The sequence below is a fragment of the Taudactylus pleione genome, unplaced genomic scaffold (assembly GCF_031769625.1).
Source record: "Taudactylus pleione unplaced genomic scaffold, aTauple2 ptg000065l, whole genome shotgun sequence".
NCBI classification, from domain to species: domain Eukaryota; kingdom Metazoa; phylum Chordata; class Amphibia; order Anura; family Myobatrachidae; genus Taudactylus; species Taudactylus pleione.
This window is the reverse complement of record NW_028284467.1, coordinates 6,086,184-6,110,607: the sequence shown is the minus strand read 5'-3', so window position 1 is coordinate 6,110,607 and position 24,424 is coordinate 6,086,184. Positions and strand designations below refer to the sequence as shown.

Here is a 24,424-nt window from a genome sequence, read left to right as displayed (position 1 = left end):
CATCTTGCTACTACATATTTCATCATTGTAATATTTTCTTATTGCTGAGACTGCAGTCAGCGTTTTTTTTAATGTGTATTTTTTTATTAAACAATTTATACTAACAGCTCTTGGGATATTTTACACACTATGGCCCTGATTCAGAGCCGCTCGCTAGATGTGATCGCTCGCATCCAGCGTATGCAAATTTTACAAAGTGACGACATGGGAAGCGATCGCTCGCCAAGGCATAAGCACATCCACTTTGGCTGTGCGAGCGATCGCTCTGTGTATGCAGACACCCATAAGCATATGTTGAGACACCCACTAGCGCACATCATCTCCAGGGAGTGTATTAAAACATTGGTACATCGAGCACCATCGGTAGCGAACGCAGCGCTTGTGGTTGCCTTACCCTGCCGCAAGCACTGCGAGGACTTCAGTGTAAAAAACAGGCATGTGACGTGTACTATGACGCTGCCTGTAAATTATGTATGCCTTAAAAACTGCGTTGAAACACTCAGGCACGCCTGCGTTCGCACCTCCACACCCACGTTATTAGTGTCCTGCCCCTGTTACCACCCACAAACGTCCTCTTCTGTCACTCATTTCACTGGGCTGTCTTTGCTGGGTGAGCGAGCTGCGATCGCACAGAATAGTTCGCACACGTGCAGAATGAAGCATGCGCATGTGTGTAAGCAAACCATCGAGCCGCTTGCGAGCGCACAGCGCTAGCGAGCGGGTCTGAATGAGGTCCTATATTTTATCAAATGTCCTGATTGTTTGTCCAGACTCAAACTTTTTTTTATCATATATGCGCAGAGCGATTGTATGCTACGGAAATGGACGTAGGTCTCATAAATATGCCCATCATTGGTATCAGAGCTGATTTTATAACTGCATTAGATGGGATTTATGAAAGACTCTGTAATTACAGGATAATAAAGTCTGGATAATGGGAATAATTGAGGAAGAGGTGCTAGCTGGAAAATTGTTGGTTAACTAGTTTATTAGTGAATTAGACAGTATGTAATCAATGGGAGATAATGAGAGGACTAAGGTTTTCTGCATAGCCTGAGCAGAAAGTACAGTATAATGAACAGATGATGTGTCAGGGGGAGGAGAGCCTGAGACATATTTGTTGCTGGGAAAAGGCATGGGAAAGCAGAGAAGTATTATTCTTCCCACACAGCCATCTGCAGCATCAGCATGACTGCGGACACTTGTTTCTGTGGCATCTGGAGTGTCAGCACTTCACAAGGCTTTATCACAAGCAGCTTTAAGGAATTCATACACAAAGTGTTGGGTGATTCAAACGGTTCCCTTGTGGAGTAAAGTCTTCATTGTATAATAAAATATCTGGAATCAGAGGTTATTAGTGCACCTTGGGCCCGATTCAGAGGTGAAGGCTATTTCATTCGCAACTGTGTCGTTGTACGCAGCAGTACTGCGGATGTATGCTAATGCCACATCAATGACATTTGTACAGAGACGCCCACCGGCTGCATCTCTAACCTGCAGTTTGTGTGCACCATCGCTTCCACCATCTTCTAAGCAACCCCGTGGCTGCTCAGAATGTTCTGTCGGAACTAATCTCCCGGGGTCACTGCAACTGAGTTCGCAGACGCAGTCGCCGGCTGCGACACACCCACAAAATGATTGTGACACGCCCGCTTTTGACTAGCAAACCCCCCTTGTTACCTCCCATAAATGCACACTGACTGTCAATCACGCTGTGTCTAAATTCTCCCTGCGCCCGCCATCGGTAACCAATCCTGGCGCATCGCTCAACTAATGGAAACATCGGCATAGAGTCCACCTCTGAATCAGTCCCATTGTGATCATTGTGCAAGCCCAATAAACACGACAAGGTGATGCCCATTCAGATGGATTTTTATATCAAATGTAATAGGACCTAATAATGTTGTGCAGTGTAAGCAGTGCTGTACATCCTTGATAATTCAAGGGCGAGCAGGCAAACCCCCATTTACAGTAATTGTGCTACGGACCACCTCCTGTAGGGGAATGCTGGGAGGGTTTGAGAACTTTGACACAATGTTTTTTTCTGGGGAATGATAATCATTTACAAATAGAGTTGAACAGTGCACTGTACTGTATTCCAAGCCTGTGCTATGTAGCAGTGCTATGCCAAACTAATAACATAAGGAGGGTCACATATTTTTGTCTTAACTACATGTTCACAGGCTGTGCAGTGTTCAAACATTCACTCAGAGTCTAGGAAGCAGTCAGGGAAGCTGGGGGCTATATCAAAGCTTTGGAGGGTCCCATTTACCCCTTGGGCTGACAGACGATTGGCTCTGCTACGTAGTAGTGCACTATGGGGCCCATTTATTATTTATTAGGTTATTATTATTTTTTTGTTACCAGTTATTTATTTAGCAAACACATATTCCGCAGCGCTTTACAGAGAATATCTGGCCACTCACATCAGTCCCTGCCCCAATGGAGCTTACAATCTATATTCCCTATCAAATGCACACTAGGGTTAATTTTTGTTGGGGGTCAATTAACCTACCAGTATATTTTTGGAGTGTGGGAAGAAACCAGCGTACCCGGAGGAAACCCACGCAAGCACAAGGAGAATATACAAACTCTGCACAAGTAGGGCCGTAGTGGGAATTGAACCCACGACGTCAGTGCTGTGAGGCAGTAATGCTAGCCATTACACCATCTGTGTTATGACCCGATAAATGTAATCTCTTATTATTTGTGGCAATAAGTAATTTAGTACCGCCAGCATGCATCATTAAACACATGCAGGGACAGGGGCTCCGATAGGAGCCCATCCCTACGTTGTGTAGAAGTAAAGTGATCACATTAGCCTACGCGGTTAAACCCGACTACTTTGGGCGCGATCAGCGCGAAAAGCAGTAACAATTGAATAGCGCCCCTCCACTTCCGTCAGTTTAGACAGGAGATCTGGCCACAGTTTGTTCTAATTCTAAACAAAATTGAATGTTTTACATTAAAATATTTTATGTACCTCAAAACAAATCCTAATATAAATGGGACATTCAGTGAATGTTTCCTGGTGTTGGATTTCCCTGGATACACTGTCCTTGGCAGCTTCCACTTTTTAAATTTATAAGATGAGCGCTTGTGACCTTTTGTATCATTTAGAGGAGCTGTCACATGACCGCACTGCAATGTGCCAAATGCAGCTGATACGGACCATCCCATCCTTCCACTCTTCCAGCCTGTCTATTTTTTTTTTTTCTTTCTGTTATCTGCTTTCTGACTGTGTCTTCCCTTCTTTTACAAGCTCCCAAAATACCATACTGTAAGAGCATGTGAACAAATGATAAGAAGGGGTAATGTGTTAGCCGTATAAAATAGTTGAAAAAGCTAAACAAATGCCCTCTCAAGTAAAAATAACAAAATACATTTGAACATTGTACAGTACAGTAATGGAATCGGTATGTAATGCCGGCGTCTAAACTAATACTGACAGTGGCTGCCTGACGGGTCGAAATCCCGACACCTGGAGGTAAGTACCCTAACCCTCCCCTTCCTTCCCCCTAACCGTCCTTTAGGGGTGCCTAACCCTAACCTCCCCCCCATTGGTGCCTAAACCTAACCCCCCCTCCCTGCACCCTAAACCTAACCCTCCCGGGGGGGAAGGGGGAGGGGTGCCTAATCCTAACTTCCCCACCTAGTGTCTAACTCTAACCCTTCCCCTAGCCTAACCCTAACCTTCCCCGGGGGGTTGCCTAACCCTAAGTGCCCCCAGGGGTTCCTAAACCTAACTTCTCCATCCCTTGGCCAAGTGAATACTTACCCGGCAGAGAGGACGGTCGGTCCGGCGTCCTTGGCGTTCCGGCGTCGGGATTAACATAGGCGTCGGTTTTTCGATGCCTATGTTAAATCCTTTGCCGGGATTACTCTGCCGCCGGTCTGATAACTAAATCCCCATTTTAATAACTAACTACAGTGGAAATTATTGCCATAGCAGAACCTTGAAGGTTTGTAATGATTTCTACTATAGCCATTAAAGATATCTTTATTTTGCTATTTGCTCAACTGTTACTCTCACTCAAACAAATGACGATAAGGTGGAGGTCACTATAAGGTGGAGGTCACATTAAAAAAGCTATGTGTAATTATTTATTGTGCATTTCAGTGTTAGATTATGAAGACCTTTAATCAGGAGTGATAATTATATATATATTATTTTTTTACAGCTAAATACAACATCAGTGCACTTGTCACCATAGCAACCAAAACGTTTCTTCGCTATGACAAGCTGCAGAATTTGATAGACAGCATTAGGAAATTTTATCCCACTGTAACCATTATCATTGCTGATGATAGTGAAAAACCGCAGAAAGTTGAGGGTCCTTTCATTGAACAATACATCATGCCATTTGGGAAGGTACAGTATTAAAGTGTCTACTTTTATTTTTTCTATACATTAATGTTCTGTTTTTTTTCTTGATTGTCGTTATTTCCTGCTTGTGGTTTCCACATTATTATTTTAGGAAGGAAAGAAGCAGGCGCGGATCTATTATGGGTGCAAGGTGTGCGGTGCACACGGGCCCCTAGGGTCCAGTAAACATACCGTACACCCTGCACTCAATTAAATATACTTACCTCTCTGTCGGCCCAGCACTGGAGAAATCACCGGGAAAATGGCCACCACAGCTATATCCCTGGTGATTTGCGCATGCGCAGTAGAGATGTCCCGGGAACGCAGCGCAGGCGCCATGTTCCCGGAGACCTGCGAGACCGATCGGGCCCCCGGAGACAAGGGGGCCCGATCGGAGCCTGCACACGGGCCCCCTCCTCTCTTAAAGCCCTCTGGGAAGAAGAATTTCAGAGAACTATCCTTTTGTATTTTATAATTATTAATATAATTTAATTATATAGCACTAATTAAATTACATGGCACTGTACAGAGAATATTTAGTCATTAACAACATATTACATTCTGAACTCAGGGCCGGTGCTAGGTCTGCAAGAGCCATAGGCAAAGCTTCACCCCTGCTCCCCCCAGTTTTCTATCCACTTGTTCACTTACCTCAGGCCATTCTCTCCTCGACTGTGTTTGCTCCACCTCCAGTGCTGTCCTTCTAAGCTACAGATGTGTCCACATACATCTAGCCTCCTTGCACATCAAACAGTCCTTCTAGTCACGTCATGCCACTGCGTGTCTCGGTAGCGCCGAGCATCTTTTTACCATCCAATGCGTCTTATTCATTGGACGCACACACAGCTTCTGTTGAATAAAATTATATGCGGCATATATACTGTATATATATATATATAATATAGATACTGTGTGCAACTGCGGGTACAGTATACGAAGCGCTACGTTACAGCTATTGACACTGTAGCTTTTCGCATGCAGACACACTCGTAGTTGCACACAGAATATAGGCATGCCACTTATCATTTTAATCAGCAGAAGCTGCTTGTGTGTCCTATTCACATCGCTAGGTAAAAAGTCGCATGAATAGACGCTTGGCGTTAGTGAGTCACAGGGCACTCACTCGTTATATGTAATGCGACTAGTAGCGCAGTGAGGATAGCTGTATGTGGACACATCTGTAACGATCTGCAGTGCTGTGTTTCGGCAGCTGGCTCCCCCAGTCCAAACTTGTAGTGGCAGAGTCGCAACGTCATTACAGCATTACATCCGCAAAGCTGCCAGGAACAGGTACCGCCGGCAATTGGGGGCTCGGAGTCTAGGCACTGCACCATCCTGGTTACGATCCCTGTGTGAGGGGTAGACTGGCAGCCGCCAATCAGTAATCTGCCCTTGCCAGCCCCATGTAAAAGACAGTCTTTTTTTTTGTCAGGTGGGCTCTCCGCGCCCTCCAGAGGCTGGTGCCCTTAGGCAGCCGCCTAATGCTAGTGCTGGCCCTGTCTGAACTCCTACCGCAATGCAGACTTTATTCATCACACTTATGATGGAATAAATCGAAACAATTAGACTTCAAAAAATACCTGTTTTGAAAATGCAAAACAGAAAACCGCATTATAGCCTTTGAGTAATTAGTGACTTTTCATCCGCTGTAACCTGTAATTGTAAAAATTTAGTTATCGGGCCATCCATCAAGAAGGTAAAGCAAGAGATATCACAGATATCTGCTACTTACTTTCCTCTGGCGGAATGGCCGCTATCCCCATACACTAGTATAAGGATAGAATTCACCAAGCTCTGACAATACAATATTTTTGGAGCTTGAGTGCGGTAGCAATCGCCATCTTCAGATGGCAAATGCTCCCGCTTGTGGATCACAACCCGCTCCTTCCCTATGGGAAGGAGGTCCGGGTTGCGAAGAGGGACCTTTTGGATCCCTCCGCCCCTGTCCGGCTTCTTCCGTCTGGGCTCTTGTGTGCATGCGTGACCTGTAGGTCCCGCATGCTCACTCCCGTCACTGCTCCGAAAGCTGATTTCGTATATTTGTAGGTGCAGGATCTTGGATGCGAATGGACCTCTCCACCATGTCCCATAAATGCTCAATTGGGTTCATGTTAGGCAAACGTAGTGGCCATACCATTCATCGGAACTCTCCAGAATGATTCTCGAACCAATTCTGGACAACTTGGGACCGATGACACGGTGCAAGTGGAACTGTGACTTATTGAACCACGTCACAAGTTGCCAGTCCTCCAGGGTCCAATTAGCGATGTCACGAGCCCAGGTCAGGCGCTGTGTCCAATGTCATAATGTTAACAGGGGCACTTTGGTGGGTCTTCTGCTCCCATATCCAATGGAAGCTAAAGAATGCTGCACTGACCTGCTGGATAAGTACCTGGTACCACCTGCATTGAATGTAGATGTGATTTGACCCAGTGGCGCTTGTCTGTAACCATGGACAATTCTGGCCAGACGCAGCTGGTCATGATCATTAAGCACCCGTAGTCAGCCATTGTGCTATCCATGGTTGGTAGCAATGCCTTCTATGAGGTACTCCAGGTACAAAAGTGACACTGTAGATCGAGGAGTGTTGAATGTCCTCACAGCTTTGGAAATGGAATGTCCCATTCATCAGGCACCCACTATCATGCCCCGTTCAAACTCCAATCATTCAAGTCGCCTTGCCATGAGCAGCCTAGTCGTTGTTCACACTGACTCACAAGATGTCAGATTACAACTGATACAGGTCTGGGCATTTCCATGATGTCACAGTACAGTGACGCCACCTACCATTACCTTTACATACTGCTATCCCATGACTTTTGATTTACTCATCTAGAACGCTTTTTTAATTATTAATTCACAATCTTGCTAAATCATTTTAATTTGTTTACAGGGCTGGTTTGCTGGTAGAAACCTGGCTGTCTCCCAAGTGACCACAAAATATGTCTTGTGGGTTGATGACGATTTCATATTTTGTCCTCGTACTAAGATTGAAAAACTGGTGGATGTTTTAGAGAAGACAACTCTGGACTTAGTAAGTATATTTGTTATAGTACAGGTATAGGATACATCAGTGGCGGAACTCCCGGAGACATTGGAGTCAGTTGCCGCCGGGCGCCAGCCCTGAAGGGGGCACCTGGCTCCATTGTCACCAGGGTCCCGGCCATTCCACCTACGCCTACCAGTACTTGCTTCTTCGTTCTAACAGTAAACAGAAAAAACAGAGCCAGAGGAGCCGCTGAGCTATCAGCATCAGCGGCGCTCCTCCTCCGGCTCCACTACACTCTGTGGTTGCGTCTGGCCGCGGACATCACGTATCGTGTGACTGCCCGCGACCCTGTGCCTGCCCCTTCTGAGGAGCCTTTGACACTGCATTGGCGGCTGGCACTGACTACTGCGGATGCGGAGTATGGAGACTAGTGGCCGGGACCTGGGAGAGAGAGGCTGTGTCCAGGGCCGCCATCAGGGGGGGACGGTCCGCGAGCTCCAATTAAATTGCAGCCGGCATTGGATATGTCACTCACGTTACCTGGGCCTCTCAGCGTCAGGGGTGTGCCTGGAGAAAGAGCTGCGCCCGGCAACTGCCAGCCAGCATGGGGAGGCCGGGCCAGGCCACGAAGAGTACACCCGGGGGAGAGGGAGGAGCAGTAGCGCCAGGGGGAGAAGCTTTTTGCATCCGCTGCCGCACGATTGGGAAGGTAAAGAGCTCAGAAGAGCAGGAGAGGCTACGGGGGATCCCACTTCCCATCCACTTATTCCCATGGTAGAGACATCAGGTACAGAGATCACTTCTTTCCCACCCTCAGCATGCTCTCCCACCCTGCTCTCATCAAAGGCCATACTTAAAATTTAACTGGTTTATGCACCAGTAATGCCCCACCCACATTAGCAATACCCACCTCTGACAAACTGCCCCCCCTCTGAAGGGGAGGGGCCCTGCCTATTTTGATAGTCCTGGGCCCAACATTCTCTGATGGCAGCCCTGGACTATATTGATTTTTACTGCCTGTCTCCAGTCACAGCCCACAGACGCAGCCTGTGTATGTGTGCTGTGGCACTGTGACTGGAGACAGGCAGTAAAAATCAATATAGTAAGCTAAGTCTGTCTCAGTGTCCGGCAAGCCAAGCCTAATGAGGGTGGGGTGAGGTCGTTGCCTGGCGTTGGAGTCGGCGGTGGTGGTGGTGGGGGGGGGAGGCTGGTCTAGGACTTTGGGGGTTACAAGCACATTTTTAGGAGCATTCTCTGCTTTGAATTTTGTAACCATAAAAAGATCATGTGGAGATCATGTTTCATCATTACTATTCTTATAATATCATACACTTTACACATCATTTGAACTTCTGTGGGAAAGTTCATTTCTAGCCTTCCTTTTCACAATTTAATAAAAAGCATTAAATAATAAATGCCAGAAGTGATAAAGACAATTCTCTTTGCACTTATGAATATTTGAAGCAGTGGCAGAACTATGGGAGACAATGGAGGCACCTGCCGCCAGGCTCCAGTACTGAAGGGCAGTAACTATGTACCTGGAGTGTACTGTCATGGCTGCCCAATACATGGCACCTCTTCCTGGCACCTGAGAAGCCACCATACACTAGTGGAGAGCTCCATGTCAGGCCATCAGCTGCTGCCTTCATCTATCTATAGCCTGTCTGCATGTGAATTACTATATTACATTGTCAGCGGCTGTGACGGGGGGCACCAAATTATAACTTGTCTCCGGGCATCTGGGATGAACTTACACCACTGGGATACATTATCCACAAGTATGTTATTCAGAATATGCTGAAAATGGACGGAAGTGCATAAAATAATTACTGCAGTCCAGATGGACTATATCTAGGGGTGTATGAGCAGTGCAGACGCACAGGGCTCTAGATGGCACCATTGCTGCCCCACGACTCCTGCATGTGGTTTATAGGGTGCCTATAGAGCGGCCCTCTAGGCGTGACTTCATGATGTCACAGGTTTGGGTGCAGTGTGGAATAGAACCCTGCTAAGGCCCTGCAGTTCAGAAATGATGTCATTAATTCTGTAAAAACAAAAGACAATTTAATAAGGAGAGGAATGCTAAATTCTGGAAAGTGCTGAGATTTTGGCGATTTACAGTAGCTGCGAGATGTAAAGTGGTAAATCTGTTTAGGAGAGTAGATATATACTGTATATGGAGAAAGATAAAGTAATGATTGGGGTATTGTTACTAAAAAATTATTGTATTCAGAAGTCTAATACAGAAAGAGGTGCACTTATACCTAAATAAAATAAATACCATACTTACCTACTCTCCCGGAAGTTGCGGGAGGCTCCCGTATTTTCGGGTAGGCCCCCGGAAGAGTGTTCGGATCACCCGCATTCCACCCACTTCCTAGTGAAGTGGGCAGGAAGGGGAAATATTTGCCAGGAATCTTGGCTCCATATGGAGGGAGCAGGGCTAAATGAAAAACAAAAACAAGTCATTAACCCTTATCCCCTCCTCACATTCCCGCAATTGGCAGTAGTAGTTTAACGTGATTGGGTGGGGCCTAATGACATAGGAGCCCCCCCCCCCTGAAGTGGCCAGCTGCGTCCTTTCTATGGGCTTCTCCCAGAGAGGAGATACAGATACAGTATGCCCTCACTCATCTTTGCTGTAGTCACGTCAAACATCCCCTTGGCGCAACTTGTCATGTGAGCCTCTGCTAGCGCCCGGCGTCTTTTTTGCTTCTTTTTGTGCCACAAATGCGTTGCAATGCGCTGTGACTAGGAAAGACTGTGCTGATTAATTTGATATGTGACACTTGTACATTATGTCACATATCATGGAGCCTGCAAATGGGCCTACTCCTCTCTTAAACTGTCCCTGCAGATGGCATTCACCCATGTCTGCTAAATGATGTTCAGTTACTGAGAGAGCACTATTTGTTATATTTAGTTATCAAAACCGTGTTAAGCGCCACCATCTTTAAAAAGGGAACAAAATAAGACTATAGACCAACAGGTATGAGCCTGATTTTTATCATCAGTAAGTGAGCGATTCTCAAATATATCTGTAGAAAACAATTTGATATCACAGTGTCAGTATGGTTTATGAAGGACCAGTTCTCCCCCTAACAAATATGATTCGTTTTTTATGAGGAAGTACTGTAAGTTTACATTTTAAAGTATCTTGGTAATGTGACATATTTGGATTTTGCAAAAGCATTTAATATTGTTCAACATAAAAGTCTGGTATATATAAGATGAGAGAAGTTGGTTTATGGGTAGAAGAGAGGGAGAAGGATAGAAGACAAAGTTATAGGGGTCTAATTACTAAGCAGTGTTAGGAGACAGAGTGAAAAGCGAGAAGAAAGTGATAAGGTGCCAGCCAATCAGCTCCCAACTGTCATCTCACAGGCTGTGTTTGCAAAAATGACAGTTGGGAGCTGATTCGCTGGCACCTTATAATTTTCTTATCACTTTTCACTCTGTCTCCTAACACTGCTTAGTAAATAGACCGCATAGATTGAACGTGATGGACTAAAGTTATTTATGGGGGATATACACAAAGCCTTGGTGAAAAAAGTACCAACCAATCAGCTCCTAACTGTCACCCTTATACAGCCTATAAGGGGTCAATTTACTAAGATGGGAGTTCTATTTAAGAAGTATTGTTGCCCATAGCAACCAATCAGATTCCAGGTATTATCTAGAAGGTACTAGATAAATGAGAAGTAGAACCTGATTGGTTGCTATGGGCAACATCACTTCTTAAATAGAACTCCCATCTTAGTTAATTTACCCCTAAAGCTGCATACACACACAACGATGTTAGCAGCCAACGATTTTATTGAACGATTTTCGTTCAGATTTTACCTTGAAAAAGTGAACGAAAATCATTCACTAGAAATTGTTGGTTACTAAAATAATGAACGAATTTCAAGAACGATGAACGATTTTTTAATCATGCATACAGTGAATGGAAATCGTTCATCGTTTATCGTTCATTCTGCACAACATGAACGATTTTCTGAACGAAAGTAATTTGTTGGACAGTCAGAATGGATGATAAACTACAAACGTGAACACGCATGAACGATTATCGTTCATCATTCAGCTTAAAAAGATGAACGATTTTACAAACGATTTAACAATAACGACGTCATTATAGTTAAATATCGTTATGTGTGTACGCACTTTTAGGGTCTATTTACTAAACTCTGGATGGATATAAAGTAAAAAGTAAAGATAAAGTAAAGTAGTTTGTTTATCTTACACATGACCTAATAATATTAGGACACATTGGCATCTGTCACACTTGGGTTTTGTATGGTGTGGCTTTTTACAACCCGACTAACTGTGTAACTATGGATGGGATGTATAAAACTTCCAAAAAGTGGAGAAATTTACAAATTTAGAAGTTTCCCATAGCAACTATTTTGCTACTACTATACAGTACCTATCATTTTATAGAATGTACTTGATGAATGCTAGCTAGGAGCTTATTGGGGGCTACGGGCACATTTTCCACTACACTCTTTAAAACTATTATTTATCTCTCCCTGTGTGTGTATAATTTACTATATATCTATAGGTTAGTGTCAAATAAATGTTGCTCACTGCGCCAAATGATGTTCCGGTTACATAGTTAAACTGTGTGTAGCCTATGAGGTAAGAAATAATGTAAATATTAAACAGTAGGTTTTAACTTTAAGTTATTGCTTTATACCCGTAAAACCTTTTTAAAAAGTTACGTGTTATGAGTGACCGATGCTTTGTAATGTAGATAAATAATTTCTTTATAGGTAGGGGGCGCTGTAAGGGAAATTACAGGATATTCTGCAACTTTCCGGCAAAAGATTGATATCCTACCTGGAGGCAAAGAAGGGGACTGCCTTATGACCCAACAAGGTTATCACCATGTCATTGAGGGCTTCCCTAACTGTGTGGTGACAGATGGTGTGGTAAACTTCTTCCTGGCACGGACAGACAAGGTGCTGAAAGCTGGATTTGACCCTCGGCTGGCCAGGGTTGGTCATTTAGGTAAATTAAAGAGTCCAGGAATAGTGCAGTTATGGAGGAGCAGCAATATAATTCAAAATGTATTAATATTTTCATGGCAACCGATTTTCTCTCTTGTGATATGATTTTCCCTCTTGTTATATATCACTAGGCACGGTATGGGTATGGAGAAGCTTAAGAAGCTCTGAGGCAAATTAAGTTGATGTGTCTGTGTGTTGTTGTGGTCGTGTTTGGTATCACTTTATCATGGAAAAGTTATTGTCGCAATGTGTCATATTAAATAGTTTAATTCCCACTAAGCCATTTTGAATCTGAAAAGGTAGCTGTCACAGACCATGGAGGAAGCCATTTTGTGGGCTGAGCCAATATTCATGATAATGAATTCTACCAGGGGCGAAACCTTGATAAGGAAGATGGGCCCCCCCAGTGGCAGCACAAGAGGGGTGTTACCCACCGAGGGGTGACACCAAAATGCCAACTCCTCCTCAGTGAACAGAAGCCGTGTGCTGCACTGTAGCATTACATGCAGCACTAGGCTCCTGACACAGACTGCTTCCCGGGGACAATCTACATCTCCAGGACCCCCGGAGTTACAAAATGGGGGTTTGGGCCTTGAAGCCACGCCCTACCCGTGAGGCCATGCCCCCTGTACATAAGGTCACACCCCTTTTGCCGGCTCGGTGCTTCGCCGCGCACAGTACAACCCTCCCCACTCTGGGTGTCGCCATCGGGAGGGACGCCACTGGGGCCCCCTCAGCACTGGGCTCCATAGCAGCTGCAACCTTTGTACATATGATAGTGGTAATATCATCATCTCTATATTTCATAGATCTTTGATTGATAGTTAATAAATAGCTTGTATTGTCCTATATATTATATATTTTAATGCCAGTTTGTAGTTTCTAATCAGTTTACATTTAATTAAGGAGTGTTTGATATATACACTATTCTTATTCTTCTACACTAGATATAATACTTTTGCTCGTAATAACTGCTTAATTGGTTATACAATTATCATTTATATAATAAATATCAATTATAGGAGCTCATACATTATATATATATTGAAGTCCTGAGTGTGAAGTAAATTTTGAATATTGATTAGCATTGTCTAGATGTGTCATTCCACCATTTTTCATAACCACTAAACATATTTAGCATTTGGCCACATGGCTAGCACTGTAATAACGTTTCCGTTTTGTCTGTTGTATGTTTTGTTACACATACCCCACAGAGGTGTAGAAGGGGCCAGATTTGGTCTTTCAGTCATTTATGTGGAAATGTGGAGCAAATGTAGGGAAAACTGTATTTCTTCTATAATAGTCAATAAACTGTTAATAGCTCCAAGATCAATGTAACCAGTGTGCCAGCTACAGTAGTTGGTCATAGTATTCCTAGTCTGGGAAAAGAAACAAAAAAGGATATTGGTGTATCACCATCAAAGGCACCTACTACTACAGTGAACTTTGTGTTTTTTTGTTTACCATGGCAGAATTCTTCATAGATGGACTTGGCATGCTGCACGTGGGCTCCTGTGATGATGTCATCGTAGATCATGCTTCAAAAATTCACCTTCCGTGGTTCAAGACGCAGTCCGATAAAGATTATTCCAAATTCCGCTACCCCAAAGCCTCTAATTCCGTACGAACAGCACATGAACTGTTTTACTTTAAAAACTACTTCAAGTGCATGACTGGGGACTAAGGACAAAGTTGAAATGAGTTGAAGAAATGGGAACTGGTTTTAAATTAAATAGAATTGACTATTTTATTTATATTTATTTTACTGCACTTTGAAGGAACTCTTTAAACACTAGCTGGCCTAAAACTGGTGCAAGTACTGTATTTAAACAACATAATGAAGACTTAATGAATGCGACAATAAGAGTGATTTATGTTCTTCTACAAGACAAGAAACAAATATGTTGCCTGAGTAATTCATCAATCTAAATACTGTTACAAAAAAAATGATATATAATACTTTTGAAGCATGTTATCTGGAGGTACCGGAGACAAGATTTTACATGAAGCCAATGGTTTGATGGAACTGAGAGTGTACCAGATCATGTAACTTAGTAACACATGCTGCTACACATATCAATATATCAACTCATGGTATCATGGTTTTGGCACCATGCATAGTGCTATACTGGACCGTGTGCCCTATATTAGCTGCAATGTCACGTGATCAGCTTTAGCGTGTCTTGTTTTGATCAGTGTACTGCTATTGAGCCACAACCTACATCCATTGTCTGTGAAGTTCTTCAACGACAACATGTGTTCTAAACATGTTTCTAAAAATATATATATATTAATTTTATTAAAGACTTGCAGGGATACCTGGCATTGCCCGGGTTGAAGGCTGGACCCTGAATTACAACTGCAGCCTTCGTTTTTTTACAATGTCCTCGTCTATAAGCTGGATAACTATACAAATTAGGAGTAAATGACAGTGCAGACAGGCGTATGTTCATACCGTATGGAATGGGGCATATCAGGAGCAGAGTGACTTACAGAACAGAAATCAGTACAGCTTCCAAAATCACTTTCAGTTTCAGAATCCCTGCAGAGCAGGGGGATGATTCAGCTGCAGACGGATATGCTAACAGCAGCTGTGATAGCTGTAATATGGTAATGCAGTAGGAGGCGTTATGCCTCCTGCATGCATTATTGATCCGAGTTGCATCCTAGGATTATCTGCAATCCATTCGGCCATCTGAGTGACCCTGGGGTCATGCAAGCCGGCCACTGCAGATGAGTAAAAGAGGCCAGAAAATTTCCGTCAGCTGATGGAGATCCTGGCCTCTCCACTCCCTCGCCGCCCACTCTCCCCAGTCAGAAACTGCAGCAGACTGTCAATCACTGGAATCGATTGACAGTCTGGTGGAATGTATTGATTGCTGAGCTGCTCATGAGCCTGCCAGAGTGTGAAGCCAGCCCCTCAACCCCAGAACCTGTGTAATTTAAGAGTGTATCATTTCATGGGATTGTGTGACAGTGTGGGGCCCTGACAAAATTCAAACCTGGGCAAAAACCTAATCCTGGTCAAATTACATCACCATGTCAAATTTGCCATAGCTAGGTACAAAACTCTGGCCGTGCATAAAGAACAAACACACACACAGACGTATATACTATTACATTGTGTTTACATTTATTTTGACGAGAACATCATTTATTGTTTTTGAAATAAAGGTCTTTGCAGAAAATTATGGCCAAATTCCATAACTTGGACTAATAGAGATCAAGATGTAAATAATCATATTTGACAATTTGATTTGCAATAACCATGACAAGTAAAGATCATTTAGAAACATTCAATACATTTTATATGCTCAGATGTACCTATTCATCCATATTGCTTATACTTTGGAGCTGGTTTGCCTGTTGTTTGATTGTTGAAGGTACCTCCCACTCACTGTACACTAGAGGAAAAATAGAAGAGACATGATGGTTCCCTTAGGACAAACTGAAAAGAGAACATATGATACCACAGGAAACAATGCTCTCTTTGCTCTATTTTTCCTCTTAGCTGTGCTTTACCCTTGGGCAAACACACTCATGTAAATATACCCTATAAAATATATATTATTTATTGATAATATATCAGAATGTTACTTTAATGGCAATGTGCCTTTGTAATTTATTGTACACCAAAATAAAAGGGCCTATTTTCAGAAATATAGAGAAAAAAAAGTTTTTACTAACCCAACACTGCCCTTATAATATCATGCATGAACACAACCCAACACTTCGTAAATAAACCCCTAGTAGTCTCTGTTTTTGTGTGGATGTTTGTACCTTATTTTAATTTTGTGTAATTTTGTTATTTTCCTTGCAATATGCTGTCAGGTTGTAGGTAAAGATATATAAATTCAGTGTCCAGAAGGGTCCAAATGCCATAAAGATATAGTAAATACCTGCAGCTACTTGTGGAAAACACCATACACAGATATGATGGTAGCTCACAAAAGGGCTAATGCCGAGTGAATCACTGAAATGTTGAAAATTGTAAGACAGCAAACCATAAAGAGGGGATTATCCTAAGTATAAGCTGCTGCAAGTACCGGTCACCTGTCATTGGTTAGTCAGCCATATTCCTATCCAAATGTCACAGTCACTACAATTGTCAGTATAACCAGCTGGCATATATCAGAGACCATATTCAGAGCTGGATTAAGCTTTCGGAGGGCCCGGGGCACTTAAGACACGTGAGGCACTATGTTATATATTCTTTCTCTCCCTCTCTCTCTCTCTCTCCTGGCTCGCTGGCTCATCAGCTCCCAGCCCATGCCCCTGGACCAAGAAACAAGTATATGTCTTCCATGACGTAGGCACCCACTAAGGGGGTAAAAGGGGCCAAAATGTTTCCTCCCCCTGTACAGTGTTCTGACTGACTCATCAACGCCCAGCCCAAACCCCTTGACCTAGAAACATGACATTAGGGGAGTATATTCCTTCCGTGATGTAAGTGCCCACTAAGGAATTTTTGAAATTCGACCCCTTAAGGGGGTGAAAAGTGGTAAAATGTTTCCTCTCGACCGAGTGGATTGGATGACAAAGCAACATGTCCCAAGTGCTGTGTGACTGTAAGCTCATTGTCTGGGTCGAGTGGCAGCTTCAGAGGTGGAGCTGCAGCTCAGTCCAATATTCAAATAGGGGAACCACACCAACTGCCAGTGATGTTTAGCAGCAGTTGGGGTGGCAGTTGGTGTGGCTCCCCTATTTGAATATTGGACTGTGCTGCAGCCCCAAGCCTGTAGCCGCCACTGCTAAGGACAGGTTTTTTCCATTTGGATACTTCACTTGCTTTGTAATTGGATTTTTAATTTTCTCGAACATGGCAATTGAGTTTTGAATGTTAAATGGGAGATGGTGCCTCACACCGGAATCAATATGTATGGTTCAAATCCCGATGCCGGAAGACCGGCAGCAGTGAAGATCCTGTCAGGGAATTTAGGCATTAAAACTAACCCTGTCCACTCCCCTAACCCTAACCTCCCTCCCTAGTGCCTAACCCCCCTAAGTGCCTAAACCTAAGTCTCCCGGGGGGGTGCCTAACCCTAACCTCCCCCCGGGGGTGCCTTACACTAACCCCCCTTTCTCCTAGCCTAACCCTAAGTGTACCCCCCCAGGAGTGCCTAACCTAACCCCCCCCCCCCGCACCCGCCCAGCGTAGGGATAATGATAGATGTCAGGATTTCGACACCTATCATTAGACTCCTGCCGGGATTAGACAGACGGGAAGCCAGCGGTCGGCATTTCGACCGTCGGCTTCCTGACTGCATCGCCTCACACCATTGTCCCCTTCACAGGAGACAGAGCCTGCCTGCTCCAGTCCTTCTCCTATCTCATGTATTACACTCAGCTAATGGCTAGGGAGGTGCGTGAATGATTTGTGAGGCATGTGGTGTACAACTAGGAGGAGATCTCCATCATGCCTCACGACAGCAAGGTGGACAACTACACCAGCTCTGCTGATTACCTCCTTCAGATGTCCTAGCCCTTATAGTGATGGCAGCTGGGCAACTGTTCAAGATCTGCTCAGATGCAATGGTTTATACTGACAATTACAAGTAGCTTCATATACTGTAGTTAGAATTTGCAGACTTCCTTTGCAGAGCCAAAATAGTTCTGTGTGTAAGGTGTCTGACTACAATGCGAGAGGTGATGGGTTTAAGTCCTGGGTGTGATAGTATTTTGAAATACGTGTGCAGGTGTGAGCACCCCTTGCCTTGTGGCACTCTGGGCCTGATTCAGAATCAGGGCCGGCCCGCTGGTTTTTCAGAACGGCCTCCTGGTCACCCACAGCTATAGCGAGCGGCCATGATGATGGTCGCGATGGTCAAGACATCTCGACCATCGGGCTTGCGACGAGACCCTTGTGGTAGGGTCTCGTTGCCGAAAGCCCAAGAGTGCTTTCGGCTCTAACAGAGCCGAAAGCACTGCCACTGACATCACTTGTGATGTGAGCGGGGCCGGCCCCAGACGGTAGGCGTTCCCATGGGAACGCCTCCGTCTGGGTAGCCATGCCCCTGGCCCGCCCACCTAAGGGGGCGTGCTGTCACTCAACATCGATAGCACGCCCCCTTTGGTACGAGACCCGGAGCGACGGTTTGCCCGTCGTTATCCGGGTCTCGCGCATGCGCACGACGGAGCCGGCTCCATCATGTGCACTGGGCCACCATCGACACGCTTGCGAGCGCATAGCACTCGCGAGCGAGTCTGAATGAGGCCCTCTGTGCCGTAGCATATGTTGCACCACCCCAGTTACAGCCCAGGGTGCTTGCCCAGCGATGAATTCCAGAGAGGCCTGACTCATCCCCACCACCTAATGAAATTTGTTTGCTTATATGTCAGGTTTTTTTAAGATATGAAAAAAGATTAAGTCAGCAAATGCCATTGGCAGGAAGCAGGAAAGGAGTGGCCCAGAGATGGGGTTCTGGACACGTACCCCCAGACACCCAATTAGGTTCTGCTTCCACTGACTATTGCTGGGGCTCTAGTGCTCAGGTGTTAGGTATTACTCATGATTGCTTTAAAATCTGGAGTGTTTGACCGATTAGACACCTAAAAGGACATGCTTTACACCTAGTGATCACCCACTGTTCTGTCCAGAGCTCCGCTGACATACCATGTAGACTCAAGTTGACCTTGCTTATTTCTCAATACTGAGACAGCAATGCTTCAATATTTTATAGTTATTTATATAGCACATATCTATTCGGTAGCGCTTTACAGAGTCTATTAATTCACATCAGTCCTTGCACCAGTGGAACTTACAATCTATATTCCGACCACATGTACGCAAATACATATACACTAGAGTTTATATTTTGCAAGAGGCCAATTAACCTGCTACTATGTTTTTGGATTGTGGGGGAAAACCGGAGTTCCTGAGGGAACCATGCAAACACGGGAGAACATACAAACTCCACACATATAGAGCTCTAGTGGGAAGAGGTCCAAAATTTCAGTGTCGTGATGCAGCAAGCTAACCATTGTGTCACTCTGCTGCCCATGGTTGAGCATGCACAATCATCAGCTACTGCTTCCTCCATGAGATCCTTTCGAATTAAAACATTAAGCAACTCACCCGTTCTCCATCCCCAGAATAGCCCATTCTATAGCCTGCTAAATAGTCACCTGCTGTTCTCTATGGGGGAGATGTACAGTATCAAACCTTTGAAAGAGATAAAATGGAGAAGCTGCCCATAGCAACCAACAAGCTTCTAACTGTCTTTTCATAGACATAATTACAGTTAGCATGTAATTGGTTGGTTTGGCAACTTCTCCACATTATGGGGTAAATTTACTAAATTGAGAGTTTTTAGAAGTGGAGATGTTGCCCATACCTAACCAATCAGATTCTAGCTATTATCTTCTAGAAGGTGCTAGTTAAATGTTAAGTAGAATCTGATTGGTTGCTATGGGCAACATCTCCACTTCTAAAAACTCTCACTTTAGTAAATATACACCTTTGTGTCCACTGGTAGATTTACATTGTCCACAGGCATTGGAAGCGGTCATTACAGGACTTGCACTGTACGTCGCACGCTAATACAAAAAGGGGAAGGTTGAAACTAGCATTTGGACGCCACCATCGCTCGCACCATTGAAACTTGCACCAGCCCTATCACAGGTGCAATTTCTCTGTCTAAAGCTGGATACACACTATGCGTTCCATCTTATGATATATTGTTTAGACGCGGAGCGGAACGATATACTGTATCATGCTGATTCTATAGGGTGTAAGCTCGATCACACGTGCCCATGGGTCATTCACCGCATCGTCCCATCTGTTGTCGTACACCACATCATGCAGTGTGTGCAGATGGCGCAATCTATCATTCCATCGTGTTTTGTCGGCTGGGTAGAGAATCGAATAGTGTGTAACCAGCTTAAGTATGATTCCTATGTGAGCAGTCGAGCGTCTGTGTATGCAACCAGTTTCACCGACACACCCATGACACTCCTATAGCACGCCCATAGGATGGACTATTTCCATGTGTACGATAAGACACCTCCTTGTTACTACCCAGGAACGCCCACTTTAATGTCAATACACTTCTCCCTGCATGTGCCTGATTTTACAACTTACGACTCTGTGCGAACACAATCGGGATGCATGCTCGGTGCGACTTAGACGCATGTGCAGTAACAAACAATGCTTCACTACGTCCAGCAGTACCTATGGGGTCTATTTACTAGGCTTTGTTAGGAGATAACGTAAACGGAGGTAAGGTACCAGCCAATCAGCTCCTATTTTTCAAACAGCCTGTGACGTGGCAGTTAGGAGCTGATTGACTGGTACCTTATCACTTTATCTCCTAACAAAGCTTAGTAAATAGTCCCCTATATCTCTGAATCATTCCCATTGACTGTTATGGTGTTATCTCACAGGGGAGGTGTATTCAGCCTTGGGGAAACTCTAACTGTCATTTATCTAGCATAGGGCTTGATTCAGACCCACTCCAAGCGGCTATCTGCTCGCAAGTGGGTCGATGTTGTGCACTGCGCATGCGCACGACGGCGGGAGCTCCGTCGTGCGCATGCGCCAGACGCGACGAGCGAAGGACTTTCCTTCGCTCGTTGTGTCTGATCAAAGGGGGCGTGCTGTCGATGTTGATTGACAGCACGCCCCCTTTGGTGGGCGTGCTGGGGGCGTGCCTCCCTGATGGGGGCGTTCCCAAGGGAACGCCTACCGTCAGAAGCCGGCCCACTGACATCACTAGTGATGTCAGTGGGAGTGATTTTGGCTCTGATAGAGCCAAAATCACTCCGGGCCTTGCGGTTGAAAAACTCAACCGCAGGCTCCGGCTCGCAGTGGCGATGGTCATCAAACTGCACGCTCGTATAGGCTGTGGGTGGTGACGGACAGCTATACGAGCGTACGGCTCTGAATGAGGGCCATAGTCTATGAAATGACAAGTTAGAAGCTGATTGGTTGCTTTAGGCAACTTCTCCGCTTTATCTCCCTTCAATGCTCGATAACTCTCCCCCTAAGGTACGGTATTGTGCTCTGTGACTGCTCATTGTTTTCCCATACCCATTTTGTGTATTGTTTCTGACACCTGACCTCTGATTGATGAGACTATGCTGTTAGTGATATTAGTTTGTGTTTGATATCCTTGCATGCAGGGCCGGCCCGAGCATAATATTTCTGGTAAGCGAAGATACATTTTGGTGCCCCCTGGCGGACTTTGCACGCGCCCAAGGTGCATGCACCTGACAAAGGAGAGGGGTCTGGTCTCATGGGAAATGCCATAATCACGAGTGCAGCCCCGTAATTCCAATCATGCTGGGTATATGCCCAGTGCGCTTGGAGCTGCTGGGCATGCTCCCAGTCCCTTTCTACAGTCAATAGATGCCTGACATCTATTCACCATTTCCTCCAAATCTGGAACACTTTCTCGCTAAAATCAGGATAGTTGGGAGGTATGCTAAAGGCGAGGTCTCAAAAGAAAGAGGCGTGGTCACACAATAGTACCACACAGTAGCACTGTTCTATTTACATTACACCGCACTTAGTGCCCCTGATTCACGTTTCACCACATAGTAGTGTCACTTATTCATGTTCTGTCGAAGCTGGTTTAGTGGACAGAATCAGTGTAAAATTAGCTTGGAGCGACGCCATCTTGCGAATGGCAACCAGACTCCATCTTAAAAATAAGAATCTGCAAGACGCCATTTTGCGACCAGCGCCATTTTAAGTTACAACTCACGAGCTAAGTACAGATGGCAATGTTTTTGATAATCTTTTTAGAAGCCATGACAGGCCCATTTTGGGGACAACCTTGCATAGAGAAATACCAATACAAGCACAGTATAAGTTAGCAACTAGAAAAACAGCTTCATGAGAAAAGGAATTAGAAAAGAACAATACACCAGAAACTGTGGGTGTTTTTGCATGTAAATGGAGAGACTCCACATGTGGACAGGTGTAGCTGTGGCAATTGTAATATGGCCCAGACAACTTGAATTAAATCTGCTCTTTTTCAGACAGGCTGGCACCAACACGGTTGGGGGTCTCCACCCTGTTTGAGAGTGAAGCTCACTGCCCATAACACATTTGCATTGCAGTTTGAAAATGTTAGTAAGAAATGAGATATATATATATATATATTAAATCCATCATAAATAGAATCTCAAGCATAAACACCGCACATTACGCATTGTTGCGCTGCTAACATGACGCACATTAGCGAATGCACAATATCCTTCATGCGAACGCTGTTTATTAGCTGCATGCGTGCACATCTGCCCCAAATCAGATAAACCTAACTAGCGTCTTTTCCCAAACCCCTAATACTTACATAATGCACACTCACACAAAGGTTCCATAGCTTTACAGTATAAGATCTAAGTTTTATTCATTTATTACAAATGCTGTGAAATAAAGACTATTTTGGTATCTAAGGTTTACTACGTGATAAGTAAGCCGTGTATGGTATTATACTGATCTGCACTTTCTCAACAGCTTCCCGGTATCATCGATGTGAAGATCGCAACATGCTTTCTCAACTTATGGACCGTAGAGATATAAAGCACCAAAATGTATTTTGTGAAACTGACAGCTTAGATTTGCATGCAGGGGGAATAGAGGAGACAATAGGCTGTCAGAGGCTGACCTGTGTCCATTTGAATCAACCTGTTAAATACCCTGTAACAGATGCACCCACACTGGGAACCAATTTGATCAGCATCAAACCTCTCTATTGTGTTGTCTGTTTCTGTAAGGGTATAAATGTGTGTGTTGTGACCCCAGTCTGAAGTCTTCTTGCTGATTAACGGAGGTTTCTTGCTGATGCCGGTATCTGGTCCAGAGCGCGTGTGTATGTATAACTGTATCTTGGGTCTGTATAATTCTTTGCACTAAATTGTACTTAGATCACAGCGTATAACTGACTGTACTTTACTTGAATAATACTTTGTGCTTTGGAAACACATGTTCAAAGTCTAAAGTCTTTATTTTACTGTATGACTGAGTACGCAAATAGCGTCAATTTTAGAGGTTTATAGGCAGGGTTTAGTAGGTATAGGTAGGTGCGTATAGAGGTTGAAATCCAGTATCCTTAGTTCTGACACAGTAGTGCCCCTTTTACACAATGCCCACAGTAGTAGTGCCCCTTATACACAATGGCCCTGATTCAGAGCCGATCGCTATTTGCGGTCATTCGTTCCAAAAAAAGGGGTGGCTATTCAAATGAACCGTTTGCTCTTTGCGGTCTGTTCACGCCTCTATGTCTGAACGAGCGAACAAAACTTGCGGTCGTTTTATGGAAAACTACACCCCCTGGCCGCTCGCATCCTACGTCATGTCTGCTATTTATTAGATTAATCGAGTACATCGACCAGCGTATGAACTGCTCGCTATTCTTGTGGTTGGTTTTTCCTACCACAAATTTGTGAGCAGTTCTGACTATAAAATAACCCAGTGACGTGGTCAGTGACGCTGCTGTATTAATTATGCACACCCATAAAATGCCCATTTTGACCTTTAAGCACGCCTGCGTTCTGATCTCCACTCCCCTTTTTCAAGCACCTTCCCCTGTTACCACCCACATACGCCTCCTCCTGTCACTCATATTAGCAGGCATTCGCTATTTAGCGAACAAACGATTTTCGGCCGCACTGACTGGTTCGCGCATGCGTATTACGATCCGTACGCATGCGCAGTTGGGCAAACATCGCTCGGAACGAACGAGCGGCCGCTTACGAGCGGCTCTGAATCAGGCTCAATGCCCACAGTAGTAGTGCCCCTAATACAATGCCCACAGTAGCAGTGCCCTTAATACAATGCCTATGGTAGTAGTGCCCCTTATACAATGCCTACAGCAGTAGTGCCCCTTGCACATAATGCCCACAGCAGTGGTACCCCTTATGCAGTGCCCCCAGTAGTGGTGCCCCTTCTGTAATGCCCCTTGCAGTAGTGCCCACAGTAGTAGTACCCCTGTAATAGTGACCCCAAACTTAATGTTCCCTGTATTACTGCCCCCAATAGTAATGTCCCCAACAGTAATGCCCCCTGTATCAGTGCCCCCAGTAGTAATGCCCCCTGTAAGAGTGCCGCGTCCACAC

The 24,424-nt window shown here is 44.7% G+C and overlaps 1 protein-coding gene across 5 annotated transcripts in view; it reads left to right on the top strand.

Moving 5' to 3' along the window:
* B4GALNT1 (beta-1,4-N-acetyl-galactosaminyltransferase 1) overlaps positions 1 to 14,644 on the top strand; it is a 108,764-nt gene extending 94,120 nt beyond the window's left edge. For 4 of the 5 annotated variants that reach the window (XM_088465915.1, XM_088465912.1, XM_088465914.1 and 1 more), the window contains 4 exons: positions 4,182 to 4,372; positions 7,260 to 7,400; positions 12,128 to 12,365; positions 13,837 to 14,644. In XM_088465915.1, the coding sequence (XP_088322041.1) occupies positions 4,182 to 4,372; positions 7,260 to 7,400; positions 12,128 to 12,365; positions 13,837 to 14,048 (782 nt within the window). In that variant the 3' untranslated portion in view covers positions 14,049 to 14,644. Of the gene's footprint in view, positions 1 to 4,181; positions 4,373 to 7,259; positions 7,401 to 12,127; positions 12,366 to 12,495 lie in introns of all 5 variants that reach the window. The other variant, XM_088465916.1, reaches the window with a different exon arrangement.
* Positions 14,645 to 24,424: the final 9,780 nt, after the last annotated feature.